Source organism: Pteropus vampyrus, unplaced genomic scaffold (assembly GCF_000151845.1).
Source record: "Pteropus vampyrus isolate Shadow unplaced genomic scaffold, Pvam_2.0 Scaffold74, whole genome shotgun sequence".
NCBI classification, from domain to species: Eukaryota; Metazoa; Chordata; class Mammalia; order Chiroptera; family Pteropodidae; genus Pteropus; species Pteropus vampyrus.
In genome coordinates this window covers 8,663,677-8,680,219 of record NW_011888855.1, presented here as the reverse complement: position 1 = coordinate 8,680,219, position 16,543 = coordinate 8,663,677, and the positions used below count along the sequence as shown (strand labels likewise).

At 34.2% G+C, this 16,543-nt stretch overlaps 2 protein-coding genes and 1 pseudogene across 21 annotated transcripts in view; 1 reads left to right on the top strand and 2 right to left on the bottom strand.

Annotated features, from left to right (window-relative positions):
- The first annotated feature begins 75 nt into the window (after nt 1–75).
- Nucleotides 76–16,543, top strand: part of KLHL3 (kelch like family member 3) — a 233,262-nt gene continuing 216,794 nt past the window's right edge. For 6 of the 20 annotated variants that reach the window (XM_023531942.1, XM_023531961.1, XM_023531937.1 and 3 more), the window contains exons 1-4: nt 5,143–5,279; nt 6,019–6,099; nt 7,517–7,608; nt 9,585–9,664. The gene's annotated coding sequence lies outside the window, so the exon portion shown is untranslated. Of the gene's footprint in view, nt 299–4,901; nt 5,019–5,142; nt 5,280–6,018; nt 6,100–7,516; nt 7,609–8,552; nt 8,646–9,008; nt 9,293–9,584; nt 9,665–16,543 lie in introns of those variants that run through there. The other 14 variants (XM_023531944.1, XM_023531940.1, XM_023531950.1 and 11 more) reach the window with 13 other exon arrangements.
- Nucleotides 311–15,939, bottom strand: MYOT (myotilin). Its single transcript, XM_023531964.1, has 9 exons — nt 15,310–15,939; nt 10,543–10,717; nt 9,550–9,654; nt 6,973–7,019; nt 6,244–6,376; nt 4,938–5,145; nt 2,913–3,078; nt 2,357–2,490; nt 311–2,158 (listed from the first exon to the last, which is right to left on the bottom strand). The coding sequence occupies exons 1-9, from the start codon at nt 15,663–15,665 to the stop codon at nt 1,986–1,988; spliced, it is 1,497 nt and encodes a 498-aa protein (XP_023387732.1). The 5' UTR covers nt 15,666–15,939; the 3' UTR covers nt 311–1,985.
- Nucleotides 3,578–3,696, bottom strand: LOC111741166 (annotated as a pseudogene).

The window sequence follows — 16,543 nt, the reverse complement described above, 5'->3', positions numbered from 1 at the left end:
GCGCGAACCGCCTACCTCATGCGCCTGCGCGAGCCTTCCAGCTCCTCGAGGGGCGCAAGCTGCGCTACAAGTTGCAAACGCGCGTGCGCACCGAGGACCTTCTGGAAGGGCTTCGCCTGAGGCGGGGTCGGAGATTGCGGCGATCGTCTCCAGAGGAGTGCCGACTTCTAGGGCAAACCTGGCTTTGGGCCTGAGGTTAATCATAAAAATCGTAATAATTAATTATAACGGGTTTTTCTTTCTTGAATACCTTTAACATTTATTGGCTTGTTTGGTCTTCACACCCCCTTCCTGTAAGGTAGGTGTTTCATCCTCATTTTAGGTCTGAAGAAACCGAGGGTGCTGAGAGGGTAAATAATTTACCAAAGTCCACGGCATGTTGGGGGCAAGGTCCGCTGGACGTCAAAGCCTAAATGCCTGCCTAACCAAGACCTCACGCTGCCGCTGCTACTTGCGGAAGCTGGTTGTGATTAACCGAGAGCTGTTGTTAGAAATAGCTTCCACCTTTCTCTCCACCCAGTAAGGTTAAAGGGAACGTTAAAATAGGTAAACAAACAAACAAACAAAAATACAGCTCTGCAATGATTATGTAAAAGGGTTGTTCAAAACAGTTCTTGGGAGCCCAGACTCACATCTGGTCCCAAAGCTTTGCAGGGATGAGAAGGAGGGTTTGTAAACCAGCCGTAGAAAAGACCAAACAAATTTGGACGTAAATTAAGGTATCCAAAGCCTGCCAGGATATGAGAAAGGAGGGATTCTCATGTTGGTAAAAGGAAAATAAAACGGAAATCAGTCGAAAGGCCCCAGAGCAGCTGGCAAAGAAAACCATCAAGCTGTTTTGGAAGTAAAAAATAAAGTCAGTTTTGTTATTTCCCTGAAAGAGATGTACTCTTATGTTGATAAATGCTGTTTTATGTCCAAATAAAAAGCAAAACTAGGCCACACTGCAGGGAGAGTCAAAGGCTACCTGTGATAAAAGAAACTGGAGAGGCCTAGCAAAAGGCCAACAGCCAGTGGACAAGAGGCCTGAGAAAAAAAAAGGCTACTGTCTTAGCTTAGGAATAGTTTAATAAAAGGATTTGACCTTTCCTGTACTTCAAATCTCAGGTGCTTACAAAATTATGCTTTCTAATGTAATAGGTTAGCTGAATTTTAAATGTAGGAAGAAAAACCCACAAAATATAGGTATTCAAATTTACATTGATTGTAAGAATGAAGCAGATGATTCTACAGACTATTCTTATTCCATTATGTTTAATAATCTCAAAGATGTTGAATTAGAGACCTATTTGGTTAAAACAAAATCGCTATTTCGAGAGAGAATTTATCATGATTTAAGTTACAAATTGTTGCCTTTGGAGTGCAAACCTGGGAAGGTCTAGCTCACTTTCAGGAGGAATTGACTTCAAGAAGACACACTGTTCTAGAATGTAACATTGTTGCTTTTTGGAACTGGTTATTCATAGGTTTGCTAAATTAATATATGAAAAGCAATTTTATCTTACAGATCTAGACTTTTGTGAAGAGGAGACAATCTTTTAAATAGTTGAAATTTTATTTTGACAAAACTATGGAACACTCAGATAATCTATACCATGTTAGTATTCTTATAAGAGAAAACAGGTAAAACAGTATTTAGGATGTAGTACTAGTAAATCTTATTACAAGCATTAGGTGTGTTTAAAAAGTTGATACTAATTCATAACCTGTAATTGTTAAATGTGTATGATTTAGATGTTGAATCCCCACATTTTAAGATAGTCTTCCACAGTTAAAAACCTATATACCCACATTTTTTGTAGGCCTCACAAACCAGAGAAGTAGATAGAATGTGCAAGAGTCAAAGGATAATAATATTTTAAATATATATTAGTTATATTACCTAATTAAAGATATGTTAATACAGCTATGGATTTATTTCAAAAATTTAATTGAATATATTACTAATACTGTAATTGTTGATTTTTCCAATGTTGGTAAAGTTATTAAAGTTCTTCACTTTCATAGAGTCCAGATTGAGCTGCCAGACGCTGAAATTCTCCTTCAGGGTTAAAAGCTTGTTTCACATCCAAACCTTTTCCATTAAGTGCTAAATATTTGCTGAAAGTTGGCCTAACACGTAACTGCTTAGGAGCTGGAAGAGTTTGATTTGGACGGGCTGAAATAGAGCAAATAAAAGTTTATTCAGAAAACCTGTTCTAAACAAATGTGTTGCACTAGGTATTATCAGACAGAAAAAGAAACAAGATCAAAACTGATTATGGGGAAAATCCCTCAGATTTTATACTTTGCTGGGATTCGTGTCTCTTATTAAATCTTCCTGGTTAAGTCCTTTATAACACTTGGTGTGACATACCTGTAACATCTAATCTTGTGTTACATGTGATCACTCCAGCTTCATTAACTGCAGACACAGTATACCATCCAGCATCTTTCTTATTTACATCTTTTATCAGCAAAGTAACTCTTCCAGAGTTATCATGATATAAGCTGAAAAACAATTTAAAATCGAAGGTATAGGAATTAATTTTCCAGTGAAAGTTTATGATGACTTTGATCTACAGAGTCAGACTAATAAGAAAAAGAAGCATTTGGAAATGTTGAGGCTATATCTAGTCATTGCCAAATAGCTATTGGTTTACTTGAATTAAACACCCCCCTCAATATTGTTTATGCCATGTGTTTCCTCAAGCCATCTTCGTTTCTTGTTAGTAAAAAAGTAAATCCTAGGCTGCTTTATGACTTAAATTTCTGATTAGTAGAATCTGGTTTAATGAGGTTTATTATATTTCTGTATCTTTTAAAAACGAGACAAATTGAGATTACAGATACATGCCGTTTATAATGCATTTCAAATTAAAACTGGATTGACCCAAGTAAACTATAGTTAAGTCTAGAAATACTTATCCTACCTTATTCGATCAGTGTTGAATTGTACCATTTCATTATTTCTTTTCCAGAAAAGTTTTGGTGGAGGTACAGCTGAGATTTGGCATTCTAGCTTCACTGAGTCTCCCTCAAAAACTTTTTTGCTCTGTGGCTTATAGATAAACATTGGTGCTCTTCTATGTTCTTTAGCTACATATTAATAAAAAGATCAAGTATTTGAAATATTATAAAAAAGATTAAGTGATATAAGATAAAAATATAAAGTATTATGAAATTTTATGTTGATATAGAAGTTTTTAAAAATAACAGGATTGAAAGCTTTATGTTTTAGTTAAAATAATATATGATATTGTTTTATACCATTTAAAGTTCTAAAACAGTAATGTAAAGATGCATCAAATTTATAATCATGTTTCACTCATGGAGTATAAGTCATTTTCATTTATCATGTCATCTTTAGGGAGGTAGTATGAATGGTGGAAAGAGTATCAGACAACTTGAGTTCAGATTCTCTATTTGCCCCACTAGCCATGCCAAATAGGGAAAAATTTGTTTAGTTTCTCTGAGGTTCAGACTTATTTATTTATTTATTTGTTTGTTTGTTTGTTTATTTGGCAAGGCAATCCTTGGTTGACCTCACAGATTGCAAGGACCTCGACAGCTTACAGTCCCTTATTTTTCATTTTTTATGCTACAGAACTTGGTCTTCCTAGATGGTCTCCCATCCAAGTACTAACCAGGCCTGACCCTGCTTAGCTTCCGAGATCAGACGGGATCGGGCTTGTTTACAATGGCATGGCTGTAGACTGAGGTTCAGTTTTATCTACTATAAAATAACACAATCCCAAGTAACAGTGACTACTTTGCTAACTATACAAAATTATTATGAGGATCAATTGAGATAATGAATGAAGGAGTACTTTGTAAACTATAAAATGTTATACGAATGTCAGTAATTATTGTCTTTCTTTAAATACTTGATGGAAAGGAGGAAATGATACTATAATACTATAACCCTAGCTTATCTGAAGGAGAATGAAGAGATTGGACAGATGCCTGTCAAGGTCTCTTCCAGCTGTAACATTATAGTATTTCTGAAGCTATTGGCACAAAAAGGATTTGCCCAAAGCTTAACCACTTGAATTTTTTTTTTTAATTTCCAGATCACTAGTTTTTCCCTTAGACTGAGGCCCCTTATATCATAGAATAATCTTAAGATTTTTCATTGATCTAGGTAGAATACAAACTCAAGAATATTTTCTAGCTTGACCAAGCTTTTATACAATAAACAGTGAATTATAGAAAAGTATCTCTTAATGCAACATACCATGGCTTAAACCATTACAAATATGATATTTTTAAAGCACTTAAATTGTAATACTTTAAAACAGAACATTAGTTTTTATGAGAACTGCCTTATAAAGACAAATTTGAGACATGTTTTACCATACTTGTTTTCTAAAGCAACTAGGCATGTTTTTATTGTCATAGAGTCTAGTTTCTTAGTAAAGGGAACATAGTCTAAAGCTAAAAGTTGACATTTACTCTTCAGTGTTAAACTATACATGATTATGAATATTATGAATATTCTGTGAAAATTGAGATAGATTTTTTTCTCTTTATTTTCAGTTACAATTGATATTTAATATTATTTTATATTAGCTTCAGGTGCAGAGTGATTATTTTAGACTGAAGAATAGAGAAATGATTAGACTAAAAAATTTCACTTTAAGACCCTTTAGTTACTTTACATCTAGAAATGTGCTCATAATACCTTATTTGGTCTGTCTGAAATTATACCATTTCTTTATTTCCTTTCCAGAAAAGTTTTAGTGATGGATCTGTCATTCTAGTTTCCCTCAAGAACATCATTCTCCCCCCTACCCCTCCCCCAAACCCATGGCTTTTAGGTAAAAATTGGCATTTAATGGGTTGTGTAGTGTAGACATTAACCTTAAATATGAAGTCCTCTGGGATTTTCTTTTTTAATACTTTCTTTTTTAATACTGCAGGATTAAAGACACTCTAGGATCTCTTGGAAGGCTTACCCAGGACATCCAGCTGCACAGTAAAGGTGGCCTCTCCTGCTCTGTTCTTGGCAACACATGCATAAGCCCCTGCATCTGAAGGTCTGACCACTTCAAAGATGAGTGAATGAAAACCCTTCTCAGACACTATCATTTTGTGAAAGTCATCTGATTGAACTGGTCTTCCATTTAGATACCATGACACATCAGGAGCTGGCAGTCCGCTTACCTAGAAATGGAAACACAAGATGACAGAATTTTAAATTATAGCATCACTGGAACCCACTTGTCTATTTATGAATTTTAACAATTCCAGTATCGAGTGGGTTTTTGATTGAAAGTACAAAGCAATAGCTTAAAAAGGTATTTGCTTACCTTTTAAAAGTATTTTTTTAACACAATAGTGGAAATTAAAACTCTTGAAATTAATACAGTATTTTCAGACTATCTCAAACCATATCTAGCTCTTTCATATAATCTCAAGCTCTTTAAGATTTCTTAATTACTATATTTAGAACATTAATTTATGTTATATTGGTTGCTATAAGAAATATGGATGTTATATGGCTTTTCTGCCTAATGGTGTCTGCAAATGCAGTCCCAGAAGCACATAGATATGAGGCTTGCTGATAAAATGAATAACCTTTCCAAAACAGTGTTCTTGATCTGTAGTTCTGGTGTATAAATGACAGTTTGTTAAGTGTTCTTATAAAAACGTTAACAATTAAATCCATGCACTTTCATTCATAAGAAACCCGGAAAAACATTTTATAAGAAATGCGGCTTTCATTCATAAGAAACCCGGAAAAACATTTTATAAGAAAAAGTTATCCAAAATGAAGATAATGAAATTGAACACCTTTCTAAAAAACTATTCTAACTTGAAGAACTCTTCTAGGCCAAGAGAAAGCAAGGTTGCTTGAATTTCTCAGAGGAGAAGAATTAAAGTAGCATTCTTCTTTAAAAATCCTGTTGTTAAAATAGCTTCACTTACACAGAGTATTTATTAGGTGGTAGGCACTATTATGAGTACCGTATACCCATTTACTCAATCGTCAAATAATTTTATGAGGTAGGTACATTTATTATTCCCATTTTACAGATGAGATAGAAGCACAGAGAAGTTAAATTACTTGTCTAACGTTACACAGCTGAAGGTGGAAGAGCCAGGATTCAAACCCAGGTGAGCTTGGCTCCGGAATTTGTGTTCTTATCCACTATACATACTGCTTCTCAAACTGCATAGCAAGCTATGAAGAGGAAGAAGACTTTTATCAAAACTTAATATCCCATTGTTAATTTTCCTCCAGTATTTTTTAACTCTTACTTTAAAGTCCATTCTGCAGAATCTTCCTTCTTCAATTGACATGTTCTCTGGCACTTGAATGAAACGAGGCGGGTAAAATTTCTCCTGGATTGCATCCTGATCATTCACATCTCCTCTTGAAGATGATCTACTTCTACAAAAATATTTTAGTAATCACTATGCAGAAAAATTGTAATTTCTCTTTCTTTCAAGCAAATATGGTTTAGCCATCTGATTTGAAACCCCAGAATCTATACTTTTGAACTTATAGTGTAATAACAATAGAGAGAGGCCTTAGGGCTATATTTAGCTGTGGCATATTTGATAACTGTAAGAAATGGTAGCAATTTAGAAACGTCTGGTACAAATTGCACATCTATGTTTCTTTTTTACAGTGCCATGAATTGATGAAGAAACCGATCTGTTAAAATGCAGGGTACCCCATGAACAGTTCTTATGCACAAAGATCATATAATTAGAATTGGGTTTCCGTTATGAGAAGGTTGTTTAACATGGAAATGTGGTCCTGGCTTACTTGACCTAAACATTTTAAAAGCTTGCTTTAAGATAGTTCTAATGCTTAATATAAAAATTATGATCATCATCTCTGACATTAGAAAATTCACATTGCTTTTTATAAAAGTTATGTAGGAAGCTTGAGGGCTTCATAAATATTACATTTTTAAGCTAGCTGAAAACATTTTAGGTATCAAAATATATGTATTTTTAAAATTAAAAAAATATTTTTACCTTATTTGTGACGTGGGAACTTGCAGCCGTACATGATCTGAATTGTGCTGCTTGAATTTAAAACAAAATTAGAATGTTAACTGGCAATTAATAGCTTGAAATGAAGCAGAACTAAGTAGTTGTAGTTGAAAGAAACATTTTTATGTTGGCTGTATTTGTACAGTCATAGTTAGTTCTATATAGTTAGCTTCTATGCATTTAAAATATGGTGCACTAACTTTCTAATACTCCAGCAAGAAATCCTCCGGTTTATAAATCCCCTGGCTAATTAATAAAACTGTGCCATAGGTATGATTTATGAAAATTAGATAGACTTTGAATTGATAGTGGTTCATTTTTCAGATAACTCTTTTACGACAAAGGGCGATGTGTACCCCTGGTGTATTTGAAATGGGAGCGCATAGTACAGATTGTCCTTTAGTAAAACAGGAATAGACATGAATGCACTTGTGTTGGCAATAGATATGGGATATTATGCCTGCTGCTCAAAGTGGCACCAGCAGTAGCAAATACATAATAGACTGGAAAATACTTCTCTTTTTAGCTCATGACACAAAACCTGGACAGACACCATAAAAGATGTGCAGAGCTATGAAAAGGCTTTGAAAAACATTAATTACTTCCTGCTTAATAAAGGTATATTTAATTTATGCAAACATCTTTTAAGATTTATAGAAAATTATTTATATTTGAGAGTAAACTCAGGAATTGATGAACATTTTAATAGAATTATTAAGCCAATTAAATATTTAGTGCCTATTTTGTGTGTTTCACTGTGTTTGGCATAGTGGGAGATACAAAGAAGTAGAAAATGTAGTTTCTATCCAAATACCTGAAAAACATCTGTATAGCAACACAGCAAATCACTACAAATAATTTATGTTAGAATGAATATGTTTAATGTGTTTTGTCATTTTAAAACAAAATTCTTAAAACATAACAATTTTTGGCTAGCCTTCAAATTTTCTAAGCAAAATGTCAAAACAGCAATTCAGTGATCAAGCAAATCAACTAATTTTTTTAGTAAAAATTATACATATTCCAGTTAAACTCAAAATATCCAAATTAAGCTTTTTACTTTTTCTCCTAGTGTGGTTTGAATATGTACATATTTGTATTCATAGATGTGATAAGTTACGCATAGTTTAATGACATTTTATATTATTTAGGTAGAATGTGTGAAGTGTACAAAATGATGTAAGATTTATCTTTTCTGATTTCATAATAATATATTTTGTTGCTATCTCTTTTTCTGGTACTGTTACTTTTTTAAAAGTTTTTAAAAAATGAATGAGAAAAACAATACATCTTTGCCTTGGAATCATATACTGTGAATTTATGCTCTGTGTTACTTCTACTAATAGAGATAGATTTGTGTATTATTCTTGCTGTAATCTTCTGTACCACCATAGTAGGTGCTCCATATAAATTAGTTGAATGAATGAATGCATGAACTATTCACTAGCCAAAAAGAGATTTAAATTCTATTTTCAGTTTCTAGTTACTTTTCTGTTAGACCTTGCTCCATCCTTCCTAGTAACACTAGTCTCATTTAACAGAACCAAAAATCTTATTTTCAGATTCTTGTACTTAGAACCTCGGAATTCTTGAATGCTCAATTTCATCCCTTTGACTCACAGTTTCTTGTAGATCTTGTGGAGGAGGAATGAAAGGTAACTACGGAAGGAAGACAGAGCTATCACAGTCAGTCTACTGCTCGAATTGTACATTTCTATTTAGGGTTAAGTTACTTGTTAAAATGAAGTTGGTCAGGCACAAGCCTGTGGGACGGATATTCACTTTATGCTATTTATAAAGTTAATCCCCTTTTGAAAAGGATGCTTTTGTTATTCTTAGAGCCATTTACTCATAGTTCTTTTTTGTTGTTGGTGGGGGGTTGTTTTTTTTTAAATAAGCATTTGCGAATACAGGAACGGGAACATGACAAAAGGAATTGGATGTTTCATTAGTACCACGAGTGTTTTATATATATATATATATATATGTTTTTTCGTGAGGCCCCACTTTCACAGTCTGTATTCGTACTGAGATCAAGCGAGCTTTTGCCCTTCTCCACAGGAGGTTTCTGTCTTCCCTGAGCTCACCTTAGGACACCTGCATTACTGTTTGACAGGTGTACCGCCCCAGTCAAACTCCCCACCTGGAACTGTCCCGGGAGAGCTTATGAAAAAAGATTACAAGTATTTTCTTCAGAGTTTTAACTTCTATCCTACTGAAGATTTACAACTTATAAATTCTCTGTGAAGACGTTGTAGAAAGAGTCCTTGGTCTAACCGATCCATAAACATCCTGATGACAAGTGAGTATTAGCTTTCTGGTGTTTTGTCTTTGTGACATATCTTATGCAGCTATTAGAACCACCAGGAAATTTAAACTTTACATATATATGTGTATATATATATGTCTATATATATGTATACATATATTTCAGCCCATCATGGCCTCTCCCATGGAAGTGATTGACTTTTGCTTCAAATGCTTTTTATAAACATTTAGAAAAGTAAACATTTAAAAATAACACAAAAAGAGCTCCAGTTAAAGATTATTTTAATTTACCTGTGGTGAATCTTGTGCCTCACTGTCATTTTCAGCTTGAAACACAGCAGCTGCATTCTGTGGTCCTAGCAATCTGCGAGCCATCTTCTCCTCATATGTTAGCCGCTTTAAAGAAGTAAGTCATTAAGAATAGTAATGAAATTTATTAAAAGTTGTTTGTACCACTTTATTTTGAAACTACTGAGAATTTTACCAGAGAATTATTGTTCTGTCTATTGAATAGTACGTAAATGCTCTCTATTAAAAAAGCGTTTTTTTTTTTTTTTTTCATTCAAAGCATTTCCTTCCATTCTAGTGCCACTTCTCTCATCTGTAATGCTCACTTCTGTTTTCTTTTTGCCCCTAGGAAAGGCAGGCACAGTCATTCTTAGATAAGGCTTTCCCATGTAAATGGAAATTCTTTCCTTTCTTATTGTACATGTTCCAATCAGCTCTGTCTTCAAATATAGTACTGCATGTCCTCACATTCAGAAATAAGTTTTATTAAATGAACACTGAATATTTGACTTACTGACTTCTGACTGAAAGCAGTGCAACTGGTATGTTAAATGTATTTGGTTTAAATTAGGCATGTAGTACTGTTTTAAAGATAGGTGACTAATACAACGTGCACAGTAATAATTACATAATAAAAATTAAAGCTGTTTGGCCATCAACAATATACACTGGAGTACATGATAAAGTCAGGTTGACAGTATTTCCTATTAGTTATTTTGGTCACCAGAAGTATTTCATGAGAGAGTAATGCTTAAAACAAAATGTTCATTAAATCATTCAGATTGATTTTTCATTTGCTTCATTCTTCTACTACTGAAAACCAAGAGGTGATTTCATGTAGAGAAATGTTAACCAGACCCAGATATTCCCTTTTTTTGGATTATCCTATTTCTTGCTGATTATACAGTTATAGATCTGAGACAGAAACAACTTTCTTATTGAGGTTAGATTTTATAGCTTAATTGGCTTTTTGTACAAAATAGATATCTTGCTCACTTGATTTCCATTATGAAGAAGACTGTCCTTGCATTTTAATTTTCTCTCCAAATCTTGAATCAGAGCTTCTTTTGATCCTTGTATTTCATGGTTAGGAGTCCTTGGTGTGGGCTTAGCATTTGCACTTTGGGATGGCTTGGCATTTACAGGTTGGCCAACTGAGGGTTGTTGATAGCTTTAAAAAGAAAAAATAAATTTTTTTTTTAAAAAGAGGATCTTTATTTTATTTTATTATTTTATTTTATTTTTTATTTTATTTTAAAGAGGATCTTTAAAGTAAAAGTATAGCTAAAAGATTTGGCCTTATTTTGTCAGTCACCTTTAGATAGGTTGAATCTACAACTTAGTACTACTAATGTTATTAAAAACACTAATTTCCCTAATAACAGTCAAGTATTTTATAAGAATGATTGCCAGCTTTTTTTCTTTTTTTTTAGTCTTGGTAAATGAAAATTAAGTGGCAGGAGGAACAATTTATTTTTTATTTATTATTTTTTATTATTAAAATTATTGGACTGACATTGGTTTATAAAATCAAATAAGTTGCAAGTGTACAATTCAACAATATGTCACATATACATTGAATTGTGTGTTTACCACTCAAAGTTAGATTTCCTTCTGTCACCATATATTTGACCCCTTTCATCCCTATCTACCTCCCCTTCCCTCTGGTAACCACCAATCCATTGCATCCAAACAGAGACCTCTGTCTGTTTGTCACGTTTGTTGCTTTCAATTTTATATCCCACATATGAGTGAAATATGGTTTTCAACTTTTTCTGTTTATTTTGCTTAGCATAATTATGTCAATATTCATCTTGTCACAAATGGCAGTATTTCATCTTTTCTTATGACTGAGTAATATTCCATTGTATATATGTACCACAGTTTTATCTAATCATCTGTTGTAGGATACTTTGGCTACTTCCATGTCCTGGCCACTGTGAATAATGCTGTTATTAACATTGGGGTGCATATATCTTTGCTGGTAAATGTTTTCAGGTTTTTTTGCATGAATACCTAGAAGAGGGATTGCTGGGTCATATGGTAATTCTATTTTTAGTGTTTTGAGGGACCTCCATACTATTTTCCGTAGTGGTGGTAAGGAGGAACAATTTAGATTAGACATAAGGAGGATGTTCTTCCTTGAAGATCTTCCCTAAAGAAGTAAGAGTAAGTCTAGTTACTGAGAGATCTTCTGATCTTAAAACTGAATTTCATAAGTTTGATTTATAGGTAGATATTAAGCAGTAGTGTGCTGGAGCTGACTCATACGGGCTCAGAAGAGCTGATTTTTCGCATCTCTTCTCAGCTCCCTGTGGTCTTGTGTTGATAGTTTGAAATTGGTGGTAAAAGTATTTACACCAGGGAAATTGGTAAATATCACAAATCATGGCTCCTTCCTCCAACTAATTGTTAACCATTTACCATACCAGTATAACCATTGGTATTTAGTGAATATTCTCTTGCTTTGAATGGAGTCTACAGTTTACATAGTCTCTGGCTTTTCTATTAATTTCCAATTGCTATTAATTTCATATTCTAGAAAATCCAAGTATGGCATGATATAATTAATAGCTTCTGCAATAATGAGCATTTCTTTATCACTGCTAAAGTGATTTTCGAAGAAAGAAAGAAATGATTAGAAAAAGAAATGTAAACTAAAAAAAAAGGGGTGTTTGGAAAAAAATGAAGCAAATTTGAATAGCAGTTGAAGAGTTTGGTTTAAATCCTTATTTCAAGTTATGATCCTAAATTTTCTTCTAAGATGTTCTTGCTTCTCTCAGAGTTCCTCTTTTGATTCTGATAGAGGGCAGGGGTGGTATTTAGGGACACCTGTATTATTAGATCTGTGAGGTAGCTTACAGTTTTCACAGTGCTTTGTTCAGATTTTGCACGGTTAATTCATTTAGGGCCCTACACGTGCTAGCTTGTATCTCTTTAATGTGGGAAAACTGACCACTACCCTCAGTACATATTTTACCATTATAACCAACGTTATCTACTTAACCAGATGAGGCATTCTTAGTCTGTTCTGTGACATGTTCCTGTTACAGTATTCTCAAGGATCATTAAAAGAACTTGTAAGCTAAGTGGAAATGTATCCTCTCTGAGTGGAGTCAGAGTTTTAATTTTTGTAGGCTTTGGGGACGTGGTTAGTAATCTCTTGATTGTACATATGCTAAAAAAATATTTTATTCCTCACCATTGTATCATTTATATCTGCTAATACAGAGCTTGGGTATAGGCGATGCTGTCAGTTAAATGAATGTTTTTCATTGTCTTCAAGATGCTCTGTATTGAAAGCTGATTTCAATTCGTATTTCTCTCCTTGCATTTCAGATCTTCAGGGTTTTCTATATTAATCGATAACTAAAGTGTGATTTGTTCAGTTAGTAGCCAAACCAAGTTTTTTAAATAAATAGTGAGGTTTTTGTTTGTTTGTTTGCTTATTTTTAGATTGAATTCCCAGGTCAAAGTGGTAAAATTTCTTTGGTCTTCTGGATCTTTTTCTCCACCTGTATGAAGTTATAATAGGCTATTTCTTTTAATGCTAGCCTACCATCTTTATAAAAGTTACACATTTGTTAAAGTGATTTAGCATTAAATAATTCTGTTTTTAGACTGTTATAATATAATGTAATATATCTGATAAATCTTGATGGATTATCAAAACCAAGCCTGAGAATCACTGATATGTATGTAACCTCTGTCACTTAATTCACTGAAAACACCCATTATTACCAGTTTAGATGCCTTAAGTGTTAGGACTTGATATCTACTCATATTTATTTGCGCACTGCTGTGGAGGTCATTTTTCCACCCATCATTAATCATCTAAATCCTTAATTTTGTTACAGATCAGAAACCTGAATCACTGAACAGATAAAGTTGCTCAATATCATACAGCAAAGTTTTTGAAAGGAATAAGAATTAAAGAATTTCTCTCAATTTCTAGTCTGTCGTTTGATCAGCTGAATAGAATGCTTGCTTAAGAGTTTCCTCCTGATGAAAAGCTAAATAAAGCTTTCAGACTTATCTAGGTCAGAATCCAAGAGATCATTTTAGAAGACATGGCAAACTTAAGCCCATCATTGTTATGAGGGAGTTGTGCACAAATGTTCAAAGGGCCAGAGCTTTCTACCCTATGCAGCTGAACACTGAATGGGTATCAAGTGGCTATGGGAAGATTAAAAGAGTTATCTATGGTTGCTGAAAATGGAACAGCTAAAGCTAGATCTTTGATCTCTGATTTGGGGATCTCTTATATTTTATTTCTTATCTCTATTTTTGCCTTTCTTTTTCTCAGTTCTGTGCACAGAGCCAGGTGTATGTTGAGGCTCAGTAATATTTATTTGATAGCTTTCTCTTCTGGGCAGGAATTTGGAGTAGGATTGAGAGACTTTATTAAGAAAAATTATTATAGTCAGAAGAGGTTATTTTATATTTACAAATACTCACATAGGAAATTTGGAAACAATCGAAAGCTAAGTGGAAAAATGTCATCTGGGTAAAATGTTACCAAGAAAAATCTGCAATGTTTGATAATTGGTATAATGGGAATTTGGGAAGGAAGAGAGAGGGCTCTTCATTCTTGAAGGCATCTTTTAAAAATATTAGGTCAAACCTATGAGAATGCCGTTTTCGTAGGTCAAAAATAGTTGACTATCAGCCATTTCAAATGGTTCAACCTAGTATCTATAGGATTCTAACTTTTGGCTTTCCTGGTTTTTTAAAAATATTGAAAAGATTTCTTTGCAAGTTGAATTGCTATAGTTCAGAGTTGTCACCAGCAATAGGAATCTAGAAAAAATTAGCCTCTAAAGAAGACTGGGAGAAATTAGCAAGAATTTCAGCAAATCTGTCAGTAAGCCTGCAACAAACGAAACACATTCCATTGGGCAGTTTTTTTCAAATGGCTCTGATGTAATTCTCTGATGTTCTAGCCAGCCAAGGAATAAGAAAACTGATAGCCCTAACTTTGCATAAGCACAGAGTATTCAGTTCATGTTTTAAAAAAAGCATAACCACTATGTCCCTTGTATCAGGTTCTCCTAGGACAGTTTTAGGACTGTGAAAATAATACATGCTTGCATAAGGCTGCAGGTATTCTTTCCTATATTTAGATCAGCTTAACCAATTTGAACAAAATGTGGTTTTAGTTACCAAAGGAAACCTTAAGATTATAAACCTTTATCTATTCAAACTTTTCTTCTTCTTATACATTTCAGTGTCCAAATCCCAGAATTTCTTTTTAGCCAATTGGATATTCAAGATAAGAGGGGAAAATGGATAGGGAAAAAAGACAGACTGAGAAGAAATTTAATAGTCTCTGCTTATGTGAGAGGAAATCTTATCTGGAAACAAGCAGACAGGTGTTCTTATCTCAGCTGAGCCCAGAACTAGAGCAGTTAAACTTACAGCATGAGGAACTTAGTTTAGAACTGGGGGAATAGTTCATTGTTCTTGAGTATGTTATATATCTGTTTTTGGAGATGAAAAATAATAGGTAAATAATTGTACGAGGTAATAGATGATTTGGGTTCAGCTCAGCCTGGACATTGGAGAATGGGTCAGGTGATCTCTTATTGTTAGTACTCTGGTTCAAAGTGTTCTAGGAGAATTATGAAATGAGTCCTTGAGATCACATTACCTTTTTAGATGGTGAAGAAAGAAATACAGCATTTCTACCACCTCCCATCCTCAAATACAAGCTCACTGTATGCAGTATATATCCATATATGTGTATTTAAAAAACTCACTTACTTGGAGTCCACAGTGGAAGGGATTTTACTGCTACTGTAATCAGGCTGTGATGGTAATATGGAGCTGAGGAAATTGGCTGGGGACTGGTTATAGGTGGCTGTAACCCTTTGGCCTGGGTTGGAGCTAGCAAGCTGCTGAGGAGAAGCAGGGAAGGCAGAGGAAGACATGGTGATGTGAGAGCTCACTGTTGAGGAAGCAGAAAATCTTTTCTCTGTGCACTGGCGGGGCTGGATAGTAATGGAAGACTGTTTGGTCTGGCTAGAATAGCTGGAAGTTTCTGGTCCAGGAGGCTGTAGTCTGGAGCCACATGGATTTTGGGATTGAATGAAGTATTTTGGCCGTTCGTAGTTAAACATGCTTAGCTGGTATTTGGAAGATGAAGGCAACTTATTAATATGATGATTTGCTCCTGGAGGGGTGGGGTTCTGAATTTGGGGCTGCAAGCCTGGAATTACAGAAGGTCACAAGGAATCAGAAGCAGCGTTGGTCTGCCCCTTCTCATTGAGATCCTGGGAAAACTGTGCTCCTGGCTTTGATGGAGTGGCCTTCTCTTGAAAAGTATCGTTCCTTCAAAAGGAGAAAATGATTTAATAATAATATTTGAGTAAAAACAGTACCATTTAACATCTTTAGGAGCTTATGTGTTTTTTTTTTTGAGAGTCTGTGCTTTTAAGGTCATTTCAAGGTGGAACTTTCTTGGCTTCTACACTTCTTCCTTTATCTCTGCCTTTGCTCAAATGACTTTTCCCGTGAGAATAAGAAAAAAGGATTTGTTAATGTTTGCCTCCGGACAATTCTTAAAGCATGCCAAGGGGCTTCAAGACATAGAAACACACAGTTGGAGTTTGCCAAGTGGTTACTTATGAAAAGAAATTCTGTGATGTTGCTCAATATGATAATTTTACAGTTTCATGATTAGCTTTTGCCCAGAGGCTACAGTTTCATAAACCACAGAGATTCAATGATTTAAAATGAGTAGTTAAATATATAACATGTCAGCTTTCATTCAGTTTGAATCTTTTCCATTGCTCATCAAAACCAATAAATAGCTCTTCTGATAAACCAATTAATTCCTGTCCTGGTGATCTGGATGAATGATGTCTTGGTAAATCAAGGGGAACAATATGCTGCTTTTGTAAAGAACATTATTTTAAGGTCAATATTTAGTCTTTAGCCCTTTCACAATTTCACAAATTAGAGTGAACATCTATAATTCACTGTTAAGTTCGAGTGG

What these genes read in the sequence shown, in the direction of transcription:
- MYOT (XM_023531964.1), bottom strand. Translation starts at nt 15,665, where the DNA reads ATGTTTAACTACGAACGGCCAAAATACTTCATTCAATCCCAAAATCCA. An exon ending in CCTTCCACTGTGGACTCCAA is followed by an intron (nt 10,718 to 15,309) that starts GTAAGTGAGTTT and finishes TTCTTTTTAAAG; the next exon opens with CTATCAACAACCCTCAGTTG. An exon ending in TTCAACACTGATCGAATAAG is followed by an intron (nt 2,491 to 2,912) that starts GTAGGATAAGTA and finishes ATTGTTTTTCAG; the next exon opens with CTTATATCATGATAACTCTG.